General features: G+C 40.1%; 1 protein-coding gene across 1 annotated transcript in view; it reads left to right on the top strand.

Moving 5' to 3' along the window:
• eps8l1b (eps8 like 1b) overlaps positions 1-77 on the top strand; it is a 17,477-nt gene extending 17,400 nt beyond the window's left edge. The window contains 1 exon segment of the mRNA XM_035531125.1: positions 1-77. This exon segment is cut by the window's left edge and continues 73 nt beyond it. Within this exon segment, the coding sequence (XP_035387018.1) occupies positions 1-14 (14 nt within the window). The 3' untranslated portion in view covers positions 15-77.
• The last annotated feature ends 14,923 nt before the right edge of the window (positions 78-15,000 follow it).

Raw genomic sequence — 15,000 nt, 5'->3', positions numbered from 1 at the left:
GCGGAACTCTCTAACACACACACACACACACACACACACATTCACACACACATATACAAACACCCACACCCACATATACAAACACACACACACACATATACAAACACACACACACATATACAAACACACACACATACACACACACATACACGTGCATGCACAAACACACATGCTCGCACACACACACGCACACATACACGTGCATGCACAAACACACATGCTTGCACACACACACACACACACCCATGCACACACATGCACATTTACAATTTTTATGTATATGTATAGGGGTATAATGCTTATGTTCTGTGAAGTAATTCATTAAGGAGTCTGGTTTTGTGTGCTTTTACAAACCCACGCCACATACAGATATACAAAATACACACACAGACAAATTTATTATACACACACTTTATCTGCTGGCTCTGCTGTGTATGTACCCCCCCCCCCCACACACACACACACACACACATTCATTATTCTCTAACTTTGCAGTGTATATGAGATTTTATTTATCGCATATTCTCTCTCTCTCTCTCACACACACACTTGCTTATCCAGTACTATATAAGGTAAACTAAATGGATGGTTTGTGCCGTTTCCTTTTTTTGGTGTCCATATTGTCATAAATGTATGAATGTAAATGATGATGAAAATCTATTAAAATGCCATCGGTTAAACCTCTGGGTTGCCTGTCTTCGACATCTGTGAGATCCTGTGGTGTTATGCATGGGTCTGTGTACTTCCGTGAGGTTCTGTACTGTTATGCATGGGTCCGTGAGGTTCTGTGAGGTTATGCATGGGTCCGTGTACTTCTCTGAGGTTCTGTAAGGTTCCTTATGGTTCTGTGGACTCTATTGTTCATTACTTTATACTTTAGTGTCCCCAAGGGGAAATTGCACCTTAGACAACTAAGGAATTTATACATTTATGACATCCCTCATGACATAACAACAGAAACCTTCACACACACACACACACCCCCCCACATACAGCCTAGTGTTTAGGCTTATGTTGTGGAGTCAAAGCACACCATTTTAGTTCAGTATTGATGGATTTGGAGTCAAAGCACAGCTTCCAACCACAGAGTCCAATCAGAGAGCTGATAGTGATGATCTGGGGGGGATGTCCACATTATCCATGTTAATAATTTGAAATAAATAAAAAAATGTTATGCTCACACCTCGCCACCTTGTAGGTAAACATGTATTAGACAAGATTCCCACATATATACATCACCATATACAGCATTTAGCTAACACCTTTATCTAAAATAACACAACTTGAGTAATTGAGGGTTTAAGGGTCTTGCTCAGGGACCCAAATTGTACTCACTAGCCAATCAAAGGAAAAATATTTAAATCACAAACACAGGTGATTAAACTGTGAGCTGACACCTGGCCTCGCCCTCACCAATCCGGGCTAAATCTTAAAACAGGAATCAAGCCAGGAACTGTTTAGTTTCGAATATAGAGTTTTTATCAATTCTAAAAGAACAAATCTTTATAGAAAGGACGAGGACAAAATCACAAGCAAAGATGTTAATTCCTCCCTTTCACCAGCAGATGGCACCCACACACCACATTCACAGTAATGCGGGCATTCTGTGAACTGATGTCTCGAATTTCAGCACTAGCGCTCATTTAAACCCTCCTCCACAATATATCAATATGTGTGCAGGGTGAACACACACACACACACTAATAGTATACATACACATACAGTATTCACACACACACACATAGTATACATGCACATACAGTATTCACACACACACACTAATAGTATACATACACATACAGTATTCTCACACACACACACACACACACACACACAAATAGTATACATACACATACAGTATTCACACACACACACACACACTAATAGTATACATACACATACAGTATTCACACACACACATACACTAATAGTATACATACACATACAGTATTCACACACACACACACACACACACACACTAATAGTATACATACACATACAGTATTCACACACACACACACTAATAGAATACATACACATACAGTATTCACACACACTAATAATATACATACAAAACAGTATTCACACACACACCACACACACAAATAGTATACATACACATACAGTATTCAGACACGCACACACACTCACACACACACACACACTAATAGTATACATGCACATACAGTATTCACACACGCACACTAATAGTATACATACACATAGCGTATTCACACACACACACACACACACACTAATAGTGTACATACACATACAGTATTCACACACACACACACACACACACACACACACACACACTAATAGTATACATACACATACAGTATTCACGCACATACAGTATTCACACACACACACACTAATAGTATACATACACATACAGTATTCACACACACACACTAATAGTATACATACACATACATTATTCACACACACACACACACACACTCTAATAGTATACATACACATACACTAATAGTATACATACACATACATACACACACTAATAGTATACATACTCATACAGTATTCATACGCACACAAATAGTATACATACACATACAGTATTCACACTAATAGTATACATACACATACAGTATTCACACTCACACACACACACACACTAATAGTATACATACACATACAGTATTCACACACACACACACACACACACTAATAGTGTACATACACATACAGTATTCACACACACACACTAATAGTATACATACACATACAGTATTCACACATACACACACACACACACACACACACACACACACACACTAATAGTATACATACACATACAGTATTCACACACACACACACACACACACAACATAATTCAAAAAATAAAGGAGCAGGAGCTTCAACAGGAGTGGGAGAGAGGGGAGGCATTTCAGTCCCACGTGACAGAGTTTTACAACCACTGGGACCACATCCTGCACAGACGTCAGTGCTTAGTGTCCTGTCTTCAGTTATCACAGCCCCACACTCTAAGACTGGATGAACCAATCACAGAAGAGAAGATAAAGCTTCCTACAGACCCAAACACGGCTACAGCACCAAACCTGACTACAGACTCTCAGAACCAGACTACAGAGCCAAACACGACTACAGACTCTCAGAACCAGACTACAGACCCAAACATAACTACAGAGCCAAACACGACTAGACTCTCAGAACCAGACTACAGAGCCAAACACGACTACAGACCCCAAAATAACTACATACTCTCCAAACCAGATTATAGACCCAAACACGACTACAGACACAAACACGGCTACAGCACCAAACCTGACTACAGACTCTCAGAACCAGACTAGACCCAAACACGACTACAGACCCAAACTGCCAACAAGGCAATGTGATTTCCAGTGTATTATATATACTTTTATAAATATATGACATAATATAAATATTATATGTATAATAATATAATATATTATGTTTTATGATGGACAGAGCTGCAGATTAAATGAATTGTCAGTATTTTATAACATCTAGACTAGTTGTTATCTAGTTTTAGTCATATCTCACTTCAACAGCGTCTCATGAGAGAGTCTGCATCACGCCATGATACAAAACACACACACGCACACTAGGTAGGTGCTTTTATTCACTCTGCTAAATTTAAGCAGTGAAGCGTTGCCATGGTGATACCTGATCTCCAGGTGAGCCCAGTCACCTGTGATGGAATGTTGGCACATCATTAAGTGCACGTGCACAGAGCGCGCGCACGCACACACGCACGCACACACGCACGCACACACGCACGCACACACGCACGCATGCAAGGATTGCAATTCTCACTATGATTTGATATTATTTTAGCTCTTTAGTGAATCATGTAAGTTTTTTTTATCAAGATTCTGTTGTTTGTTTTGGCATATTTATGAATTTCAGTAAAACCAAACCAATATATTAAATAAATAAGAGGCCAACATTGTATTTTCTCACTAAAACTCACTGAGCTAGACAGTTAGCGTTTTAGCCATAACTAGCATTTATGCTGGAGTTAGTATTAGCCATAACTAGCTGATGAAGAGTTAGCGTTAGCCATAACTAGCTGATGAAGAGTTAGCGTTAGCCATAACTAGCTGATGAAGAGTTAGCGTTAGCCATAACTAGCTGATGAAGAGTTAGCGTTAGCCATAACTAGCTGATGAAGAGTTAGCGTTAGCCATAACTAGCTGATGAAGAGTTAGCGTTAGCCATAACTAGCTGAAGAGTTAGCGTTAGCCATAACTAGCTGATGAAGAGTTAGCGTTAGCCATAACTAGCTGATGAAGAGTTAGTGTTAGCCATAATTAATTAGCTGATGAAGAGTTAGCGTTAGCCATAACTATCTGATGAAGAGTTAGCGTTAGCCATAACTAGCTGATGAAGAGTTAGCGTTAGCCATAACTAGCTGATGCAGAGTTAGTGTTAGCCATAACTAGCTGATGAAGAGTTAGCGTTAGCCATAACTAGCTGATGAAGAGTTAGTGTTAGCCATAATTAATTAGCTGATGAAGAGTTAGCGTTAGCCATAACTATCTGATGAAGAGTTAGCGTTAGCCATAACTATCTGATGAAGAGTTAGCGTTAGCCATAACTAGCTGATGAAGAGTTAGCGTTAGCCATAACTAGCTGATGAAGAGTTAGCGTTAGCCATAACTAGCTGATGAAGAGTTAGTGTTAGCCATACACGCGCTCTCCTCTCATATCCGTGCTCTGCCCGTGAGTTCACTCACACCTATTCCTCACTTGGTTCCTCTTCCTTACTTGGAGTACGGTGTTTTCTTTCTTTAGTTTAAAATGGCCCATGGATTTTAATTTGTCAAAAAGCTTCACAGATGAGTAATTGGAAATAGTTAAGATTGAATATAGTACATTCTTACATTCCACCCTGTGTTATTAGCATCTCACAACTTCAACCAGATACATCTTTACATCCCTAACGCACACACACACACACACACACACACACACAATTTCCTCCTCACAGCTCACACACATAGCCCAAACGGCATGCACACAATGCCCTAGATGAATGTTGTGCGCACGCGCGCGCGCGCGTGTGTGTGTCAAACGGGGCAGGTGTGCATGTGTCATTTTAGATGAGAGCAGGAAGATGAACTCTAACCTTTGATCCCTTCCAGGGTCATAACTGAATCTGGATGAATCTCTAAGGTTCTCACGGTCTCTGCAGGTGAACAACATTTCAAACACATTCCATCGTCCTGCACCTGTATCCCCCGGCATCTGCGTGAGTGCGTGAGAGTGTGTGTGTGTCACTCAGCAGTCTGTGATAATGACACAAAGACTCTTTGGATTCAGCTACTCATACCAACACAACACTAAAAATACTCTCTCTCTTCTTCCTCCTTCTCCCTCTCTCATTCTTTCTCCATCACTCTCTGTCTCTAGTTTTCTAACCGCCTGCATAAGTATGAAAGTGCCCAGTAGGGGGCGTGAGTCATGGTTCTGCACGAGTGCCCCCAACACCTCTATGATTCTGGAACACACACACACACACACACACGCACACACACACACACAAACACGCACACACACACAAACACTCACACACACACACACACAACACAAACACGCACACACACACGCACACACACACAGGCACACACACATGCGCATGCACACGCACACACACACACGCATGTACACACAAACACACACACACACACACACGCACACACACACAGAATTCCAGTTGAATCAATGACATTTTTGCAGAACATCTCCGGCTTCAGAATACGGAACATTCCTGAATAACATACACGTTTACATACACACACACACACACACAGAGTGGGTGGTCTAGACACTGCAGAAACCAGGCATATAGTGAAGGACAATTCTCTAATTGTGTGTGTGTGTGTGTGTGTGTGTGTGTGTGTGTGTGTAACAGGAATGTTTCATGTGCATTATATTCAATTAAGTGCTTTATAGTTTGTCTTAACTCAGAGTTAAACCACATCATTTACAGGTTTACATGTAGAAATGTGTGTGTGTATGTGTGTGTGAGAGATAAAGAGACTTTCAACAAAAAAAAAGCAGTAAAAATCAATTTCATGCTTGTGTCTGACAAAACAGGAATGATGACAAGAGCCACAGTTAATCTTATCCCCCTTCCGTGTGTGTGTGTGTGTGTGTGTGTGTGTGTGTGTGTGTGTGTGCGTGTGTGTGAATGCTACTGCCAGTGTATGTTTGTGTGCGTGTGTGTGTGTGTGTGTGTTTGTGTGTGTGTGTCTTTCCATACACTTCATCCATCAAACGGTTTGGTCTTCTTCCACTTGCCTTTTCAGGTTCTTTTTTCCTTCTGTTTCCTCTTTTCTCTTTTTGTTCTCTCTGTTTGTTACTCTATCCCACTTCCACATCACCCCACTCTGCCACTCTCTCTCTCTGTTTCTCGTGGAGCTGTTGGGTTCCCCCTCTACGCCTGTAATGGGTTGTCTGCTTTTCTGAAAGGCCTTTTGTCCCACCCGTCTTTCTGTCCTTAATTAAGTTCGTCCAGAACGTTTTCCCATACCATGGAAACACTTCATTGAGTCTCAGGAAGAATGTAAACATGCAGATAGATGTTCCGCACATGTGTGTGTATTATGTGCTCTATGTTTATGTAACTGTAACTGTAACTGTAGCAGCCCTATGTCCAACATTATTAGGGTTATAGTTATAATTAAAACTAAGCCTAATCCTGTAGAACTGTCAATCACTACAAATGATTAAAAACTCTAATTAGTAGAGTCTAATTAATAGTGACAAATTTAAATATTGTGTCTGATGAATGAAGCATTTTAATGATTACATTTTAGATTAAAATACTTCAGTTAGCACTCGTGCTCCTAGAATGGGATATCTGTTGCTTTGTGTGAATTTTTGCCTTTGATGTGTGATGTGTTGTGTGTTGATGTGTGATGTATGATGCATTATGTGTTGATGTATGATGTATGCGTGATGTGTTATGTGTTGCTGTATGATGTGTGATGTGTTGTGTTGATGTATGATGTGTGATGTGTTGTGTTGATGTATGATTTATGTGTGATGTGTTGATGTATGATGTATGCATGATGTGTTATGTGTTGATGTATGATGCGTTATGTGTTGATGTGTGATGTGTTGATATATGATGCGTTGTATTATGTGTTGATGTGTGATGTGTTGATGTGTGATGTATGTGTGATGTGTTATGTGTTGATGTACAATGTATGTGTGATGTGTTATGTGTTGATGTATGAGGTGTTATGTATTATGTGTTGATGTATGATGTGTGATGTTTTATGTGTTGATCTTTGAGGTGTTATGTGTTGATGTGTGATGTGTTGATGTATGGTGTATGTGTGATGTGTTATGTGTTGATGTATGATGTGTGATATGTTATGTGTTGATGTGTGATGCGTTGATGTATGATGTATGTGTTGATGTATGATGTATGCGTGATGTGTTGTGTTGATGTATGATGCATTGTATTATGTGTTGTGTGATGTGTTGATGTGTGATGTATGTGTGATGTGTTATGTGTTGATGTGTGATGTGTTGATGTATGAGGTGTTATTTATTATACGTTGATCTATGATGTGTGATGTGCTATGTGTTGATGTGTGATGTGTTATGTGTTGATGTATGAGGTGTTATGTGTTGATGTGTGATGTGTTGATGTATGAGGTGTTATTTATTATGTGTTGATGTATGATGTGTGATGTGTTATGTGTTGATGTGTGATGTGTGGTGTGTTGATTTGTGATCTGTGATGTGTTATGTGTTGATGTGTGATGTGTTGACATGACTGTGTGTTTATGGATGATTTGTTGGTGTGTTGGTGTGTGATGTGTTGATGTGCTTGATTTGTTAATGTGTTGGGGTGTAATGTGTGATGTGTGAAATGTTCTGATGTGTGATGTGTTGTGTGATGTGTAAAGTGTTGTGTAATGTGTAACAAATCATGTGTTTGATTTGTTTGTGTTGGTGTGTGATGTGTGTGACGTGTGATGTGTTGATGTGCTGATGTTCAGTAGAATGTGAGAATCCACTTGGGAGGCTGGTGAGAGATCAAACAGACATAACCACCACCATCACCTCCACCATCATCTCCACCATCACCAACACCACCATCACCATCACCAACACCACTATCACCATCATCACCACCACCACCATCACCAACACCATCACCTCCACCACCAACACCACCAGCACCATCACCACCACGACCATCACCACCATCACCACCACCACCATCACCATCACCACCATCAGCACCTCCACCATCATCACCACCACCTCCACCACCACCACCACCATCACCATCACCACCATCACCAACACCATCACCTTCACCATCACCACCAACATCTTCACGTTCTCCTGTGCGTGTGAGCATGGCACCAGGCAGAGGGAGATGTTGCTGTGAGCTGGCGCCAGGCAGAGGGGGGCACGATGAGGCCTCAATGGCTCTTTCTCTAACTGCACACTGGCACTCAGATTGGACTGGAACCAACTGTCAGTCACACAATGACCCACAATGCATTTGGAGTGTGTATGTGGACAGTAAATGTGCAGAGAGGAATCTAGTCCAGCTCACAGACTGTAAATACCACAGACGGTGTGTATATATATATATATATATATATATATATATATATATATATATACACGTCATGTAGTGTTGAACACCCATCAAACACCTCACAACTATATACACGCCATGTGCTATTGAACAACCATCAAACACTTCACAACTATATACATGCCATGTGGTTTTATTTTCTGTATGAAAATACCCTCTTACATCACACTCAGTACCCTCTTACATCACACTCAGGACCCTCTTACATCACATTCAACAGAGGACAAAAAACTCTTGTTTGGGGGGTGAAGGTTATGAGTTTGTCTGTGTCTGTGTATGTGTATGCGTGTCTGTGTGTGTGTATGTGTGTGTGTTTGTGTGTCTATGAGTGTATGTGTGATTGTGTGTATATGTGTATGTACGCATATGGTTGTGTATAAGTGTGTATGTATATATGTGTGTGTATGTATGTGTGTGTATGTATGTATGTGGTTGTGTATATGTGGGTGTGTGTGTGTGTGTGTGTTTTTAGTTAATCCCATCCCAAGACTTGTTTTGATTGAGTTCTGTTGAAATAAAGGATGAGGCATTTTAAACCCTGTAACTTAATCTATGCAGGATAAATGAGGGGGGTGGGGGGTGGGGGGATACGCTAAATACACAAGTGACCCTTGACCTTGGATCATGGCCCGATTCCAAACCAAGAAAGCTGAAGAAGAAAGCTGCAAACACAGGAAATTCCTGCAGGTCCCTGAGCTCTGGCGGAGTGTGTGTGAGCACACCCAGTGCTCCACACACTCAGGTCGGTGTGTGAACATACTCTGGGTCTGTGCTCCCTCCCGCTATGCTCCGTGTTTAATTTAGTCTTTGTGTACAGTTAGAAAAGATCTCTTGCTATTTAGCGAGAACAGATTTGTTTGTTGGTATCTAGTTTAGATTTCTTGGTTGTAGCAAAAGTGTTGCATTTTGAGAATGTGGGATACCTGTGCCTGTATAGAGAATGTCACAAATCCAACCTGTAACACATCACAGGTGGCAGGAATGAAAGCCAGTGGAGACGCGTTATTGCACAGACGTGTGTATTAATATGCATTATTATGTATTTAATATGCATTAATATGAACATGTATGATTTAGACTCCCTGGGTCACCTTGATGCAGTTAAAGAGTTTTAATGTTGGGCAAGTAATAACACTGCGAGTTATACTGTGTATGACTATGTATGTGACAAACCAAACTTGAAACTTGTACTGCACTATACTGTACTATACAATACTATACTACACTGTACTACACCATACTATACTATACAATTCTGCACTATATGGTGCTATCAAATACTATACTGAACTATACTGTGCTCTATTGTACTATACCACACTATACTATACTGTACTATAATGTACTGTACTATGCTGTACTGTATCTGTAATGCTGTACAGTGTATTTAGTATACAGACATCACTACCGTTCCACTCAAGAATTTCATTTCACTCACAATGCCCACACCACACCATTACATCTAATATACCACATACTTACCTGCACTGCACACATGAATACACATACACATACACACATATACAAGCATGTGCACACACACGCACACACACAGAGCACTGTTTAATCTACATAAACCCTCTGGAAAGCTGAACACATTTGACCGGTGAATCAATGTGTGTGTATGTGTGTGTGTGTGTGTGTGTGTGTGAGTGTGTGTGATATGAGTGTGATGTTTTCTCAGGTGTTCTCTCAGACTGTTGACATTATCCTGCTTGCACTGGCAGAGAGCTCAATAAAACACACACACAAGTTTTTTCTAATAACTTGAACTCTGTGAGTACCAGGCTGTAAGTGAGAGCTTTAACTGGTCATAATGGTCTGCCTCCACCCTGACCATTTCAGCTCCACAGTTAGTGATCATATCTAGGGTTAGAGTTACCTTAGAGGCTCCAGGTAATAACATTAATCTTCATAACATTCATCTTGAGTCGTTTTATACATTCAACAATCTAATCTGTCTCAATATATGGAATTCACATTTGTTTGCTATGTATTAGTGTCTGTGATTCACGTTTGTTTGTATTGTAAGTGTCTGTGATTCACATTTGTGATGTAATAGCATCTGTGATTCACATTTGTTATGTATTAATGTCTGTGATTCACATTTGTGATGTAATAGTGTCTGTGATTCACGTTTGTGATGTAATAGTCTGTGATTCACATTTGTTTGTTATGTATTAGTGTCTGTGTTCACGTTTGTTTGTGATGTAATAGTGTCTGTGAGTCACGTTTGTTTGTGATGTAATAGTGTCTGTGATTCACCTTTGTTTGTTGGTATTTTTCTCTGTGGCTCTCATTAAATGTTTGGCACTAAGATCATTCTTTGAAATCTATACACACACATACACACACCAGTGATAATGAAGCACTAGAGCTCAAAACAGAGACTTATGGAGAGAAACAGAGAGAGAAAGGATGAAAGAAAGAGAGAATGTGTCATGATAAACCTTATTAATCAATTACAATATACAAACACTCAATATACAAACACACACTATACAAATACACATTATACAAACACATCATATACAAACACATAATGTACAAACACACAATTCCAAAAAAATAACATTTTACTCAAAAGATCCCCCTCATTTTTCACAGAGCTCAGATCATCACTGTAGCCCCAAATCATGCATAACAGAATAAAACTGACTCCTCACCAACCTTTTGATTGATTGCAGAGAGAGCGATGGAGAAAGAATGAGAAAGGAGGAGAGAGAGGAGAGAGGAGATTATTTCAAAGCACCATCACTGCTTTCCAGCTGATGAAGGTGTGTTTCTCAGAGGAGAATACACACCTGTTAGAGATGGCTATCACACACACATTCACATGCACACAATCACATATACACATGCGTACAGACACACACACAAGCACACTTTGTCTCTGAGATTACATGACCTGTTAGGGATAGCTAGCACACACACGTGCATGCACACACACCCATGTCATACAGGAGAGCTCCATCCACAACGCCCAGAAGTATTAACTGTTCATTCACACATGGGCACTAAAGCACATGTGGAATGTCATAGACTGCCTTCACTGGAGTGTTTACACTGAGGCAGTTTATTTCTGCTGGTGTGTGTGTGTAAAATACAAGCTGTGTCACACAACCACTGAAATAAACAGGTTCCGTAAAACACATTCATGAGCATTATATACTGTGTTACTTTTATTGTTATATTATAATAATAATTATAATTATTATATAATTATATTATAAATATTACTTGCCCAGTATAGTATAGTATAGTTTAGTAGAGTATATAGTATAATGTAGTATGGTGTTTTATAGCATAGTACAGAATAGTATAGTATTGTATAGTTCAGTATAGTATAGTAGTTTGGTATGGTATAGGACAGTATAGTATAGTATAGTTCGGCATAGCATAGTACAGTATAGGACAGTATAGTTCTGTATTGTATGGTATGGTATAGTACAGTATAGTACAGTACAGTATAGTATTAGTATTAGTATAGTATAGTATGGCATAGTATGGTATAGTACAGTACAGTACAGTACAGTATTAGTATAGTATAGTATGGCATAGTATGATATAGTACAGTATAGTATTAGTATAGTATAGTATGGCATAGTATGGTATAGTACAGTACAGTATAGTATAGTATTAGTATAGTATAGTATGGCATAGTATGGTATAGTACAGTACAGTATAGTATAGTATTAGTATAGTATAGTATGGCATAGTATGGTATAGTATAGTATTTGTATTTCGTGTAGTAAAGGTTGGTGGCATTCTGAGGTCCCTGTTCAAGCAGCTTCCTCTTACTGTTCTCCTACTCTCACAGTCATCGCTCACTTTCAGACACACCCAAAATGGAATGTTTACATACATTTGTCAATCAGATAAACTGTATGTGCAGAACTGTGTGGACGAGATCTCCCCAACCACACCATGCCTTTACCAGGATGAACACGTCAGACGGGTTCTGGGCTGTTTTACGCAGTCATGTTCCGTTACAAATCAGTTAATTCATATTCAGATGAAGACAAAATTCACCAACACCATTTAACACTCAAACAGTAAAATTCATCAGCAATCCACATTCATGAAGGAAGAAACCGGTTACCAGGTCAATCACCCCTTTACACTGTAATTTACTTGTATGAAGACTTTACACAGTAATTTGCTTTAATTAACTAACATTAACTAACAGATAATAACTGGAGCAAGTGCATGCTCACTAGAGGCTGTAGACGGCACAATACGGCCACCCAGACCCCGCCCACATTTGTTAGTGCACGCCCACTGTCTCTTTATGCTGGGAGCAAACACAATACACGAACATGCTCTTACACATTAGTGAATGATCCATATCCCTCCATCACCAGTAAACATGTCTTCATTTCCATCAAACCTGCTCCGGAATGAAACTCTGTATTTCTTCATCATAAAAATATCTTAAATTTAACGTTATCTGGCTGGTTAAATGAACCTTACATGAAGCATCTTAACCACAGCTGCCACATTCAGTCCTTTAGCATGAGATATTTGAAGGCCCTACACCGTAGTTGTTTTTTAATCTGTGAAAAAATATTTCCACAAACAATGTTATATATTCATTTCAGTATGGCGCAGGTTGATATCAGATCACATCAGCTAATTAAAGCTATTAGCAAACATTAGCTAGCTCATACACATCTGGTTAACCAAGTTTAGCTAACACGCTCACACCTGCATCACACTCACGCCTGCTTCACACTCTTGTGTTGTAACTTCAACCCCAAAAAGAAATTTGAGCCATTTGGATTTGGTCTCGTTTTCTGGAATAAAATATAGTGCGTAACCTCCGACTGGCGTCCAAAAACTGCGCGCCCTTTGTTACTGGAGTAGAGGAAGCGAGGGTGTGATGTGTAGGAGGGGCATTTGACTTCACACTTCATTAATATGCCATATAATGTGGCTTATGATTCGCTATAGTCAATTAGTATTATCTATGATATCACCAAATACACGGAGGTATTAACCTCCGTATTAAACGGAGGTTAGGGGCAGTATACAAAGAAAACCCCAAACATTTAGAGGTTGTTTTTATGCACTCTGTAGTGCCAAATAAATGTTAACCTGAAGCAGAAGTATGAAGATAATCATATATTTCCTGAGTATATAACATTTTGAGGAAGGAGGAAAAATACCTTTAATAATCGCCTATTTTTTTAGCTAATTGCAGAATAGCGTTCACATTGTTTAATTTAATGTGACATGATGAACAATATTTTAATACTTAACCTGAATTAAAGAATGACAAATGTTACATATCGACAAACAAGTTAACTAGCTAACGTAAGGAGGTCAGCACCAAGCTAATGTAGGGAGGTCAGCACCAAGCTAACGTAGGAAGATCAGCACCAAGCTTACGTAATAAGGTTAGCACCAAGCTAACGTAGGGAGGTCAGCACCAAGCTAACGTAGGGAGATCAGCACCAAGCTAACATAGGGAGATCAGCACCAAGCTTACGTAATAAGGTTAGCACCAAGCTAACGTAGGGAGATCAGCACCTAGCTAACATAGGGAGGTTAGCACCAAGCTAACGTAGGGAGGTTAGCAACTAGCTAACATAGGGAGATCAGCACCAAGCTAACGTAGGAAGTTCAGCACCAAGCTAACATAGGGAGATCAGCACCAAGCTAATGTAATAAGGTTAGCACCAAGCTAACATAGGGAGATCAGCACCAAGCTAACGTAGGGAGGTTAGCACCAAGCTAACGTAGGGAGATCAGCACCAAGCTAACGTAGGGAGTTCAGCACCAAGCTAACATAGGGAGATCAGCACCAAGCTAACATAGGAAGATCAGCACCAAGCTTACGTAATAAGGTTAGCACCAAGCTAACGTAGGGAGGTCAGCACCAAGCTAACGTAGGGAGATCAGCACCAAGCTAACGTAGGGAGATCAGCACCAAGCTTACGTAATAAGGTTAGCACCAAGCTAACATAGGGAGATCAGCACCAAGCTAACGTAGGGAGGTTAGCACCAAGTTAACGTAGGGAGATCAGCACCAAGCTAACGTAGGGAGTTCAGCACCAAGCTAACATAGGGAGATCAGCACCAAGCTAACATAGGAAGATCAGCACCAAGCTTACGTAATAAGGTTAGCACCAAGCTAACGTAGGGAGGTCAGCACCAAGCTAACGTAGGGAGATCAGCACCTAGCTAACGTAGGGAGGTTAGCACCAAGCTAACATAGGGAGGTTACCAACTAGCTAACATAGGGAGATCAGCACCAAGCTAACATAGGGAGGTCAGCACCAAGCTAATGTAGGGAGATGAGCACCAAGCTAACGTAGGGAGGTTAGCACCAAGCTAACGTAGGGAGGTTA

The sequence above is a fragment of the Electrophorus electricus genome, chromosome 10 (assembly GCF_013358815.1).
Source record: "Electrophorus electricus isolate fEleEle1 chromosome 10, fEleEle1.pri, whole genome shotgun sequence".
Lineage (NCBI taxonomy): Eukaryota > Metazoa > Chordata > Actinopteri > Gymnotiformes > Gymnotidae > Electrophorus > Electrophorus electricus.
Note: the sequence above shows the minus strand (reverse complement) of the source record. Positions and strands in the feature narration are given on the sequence as shown.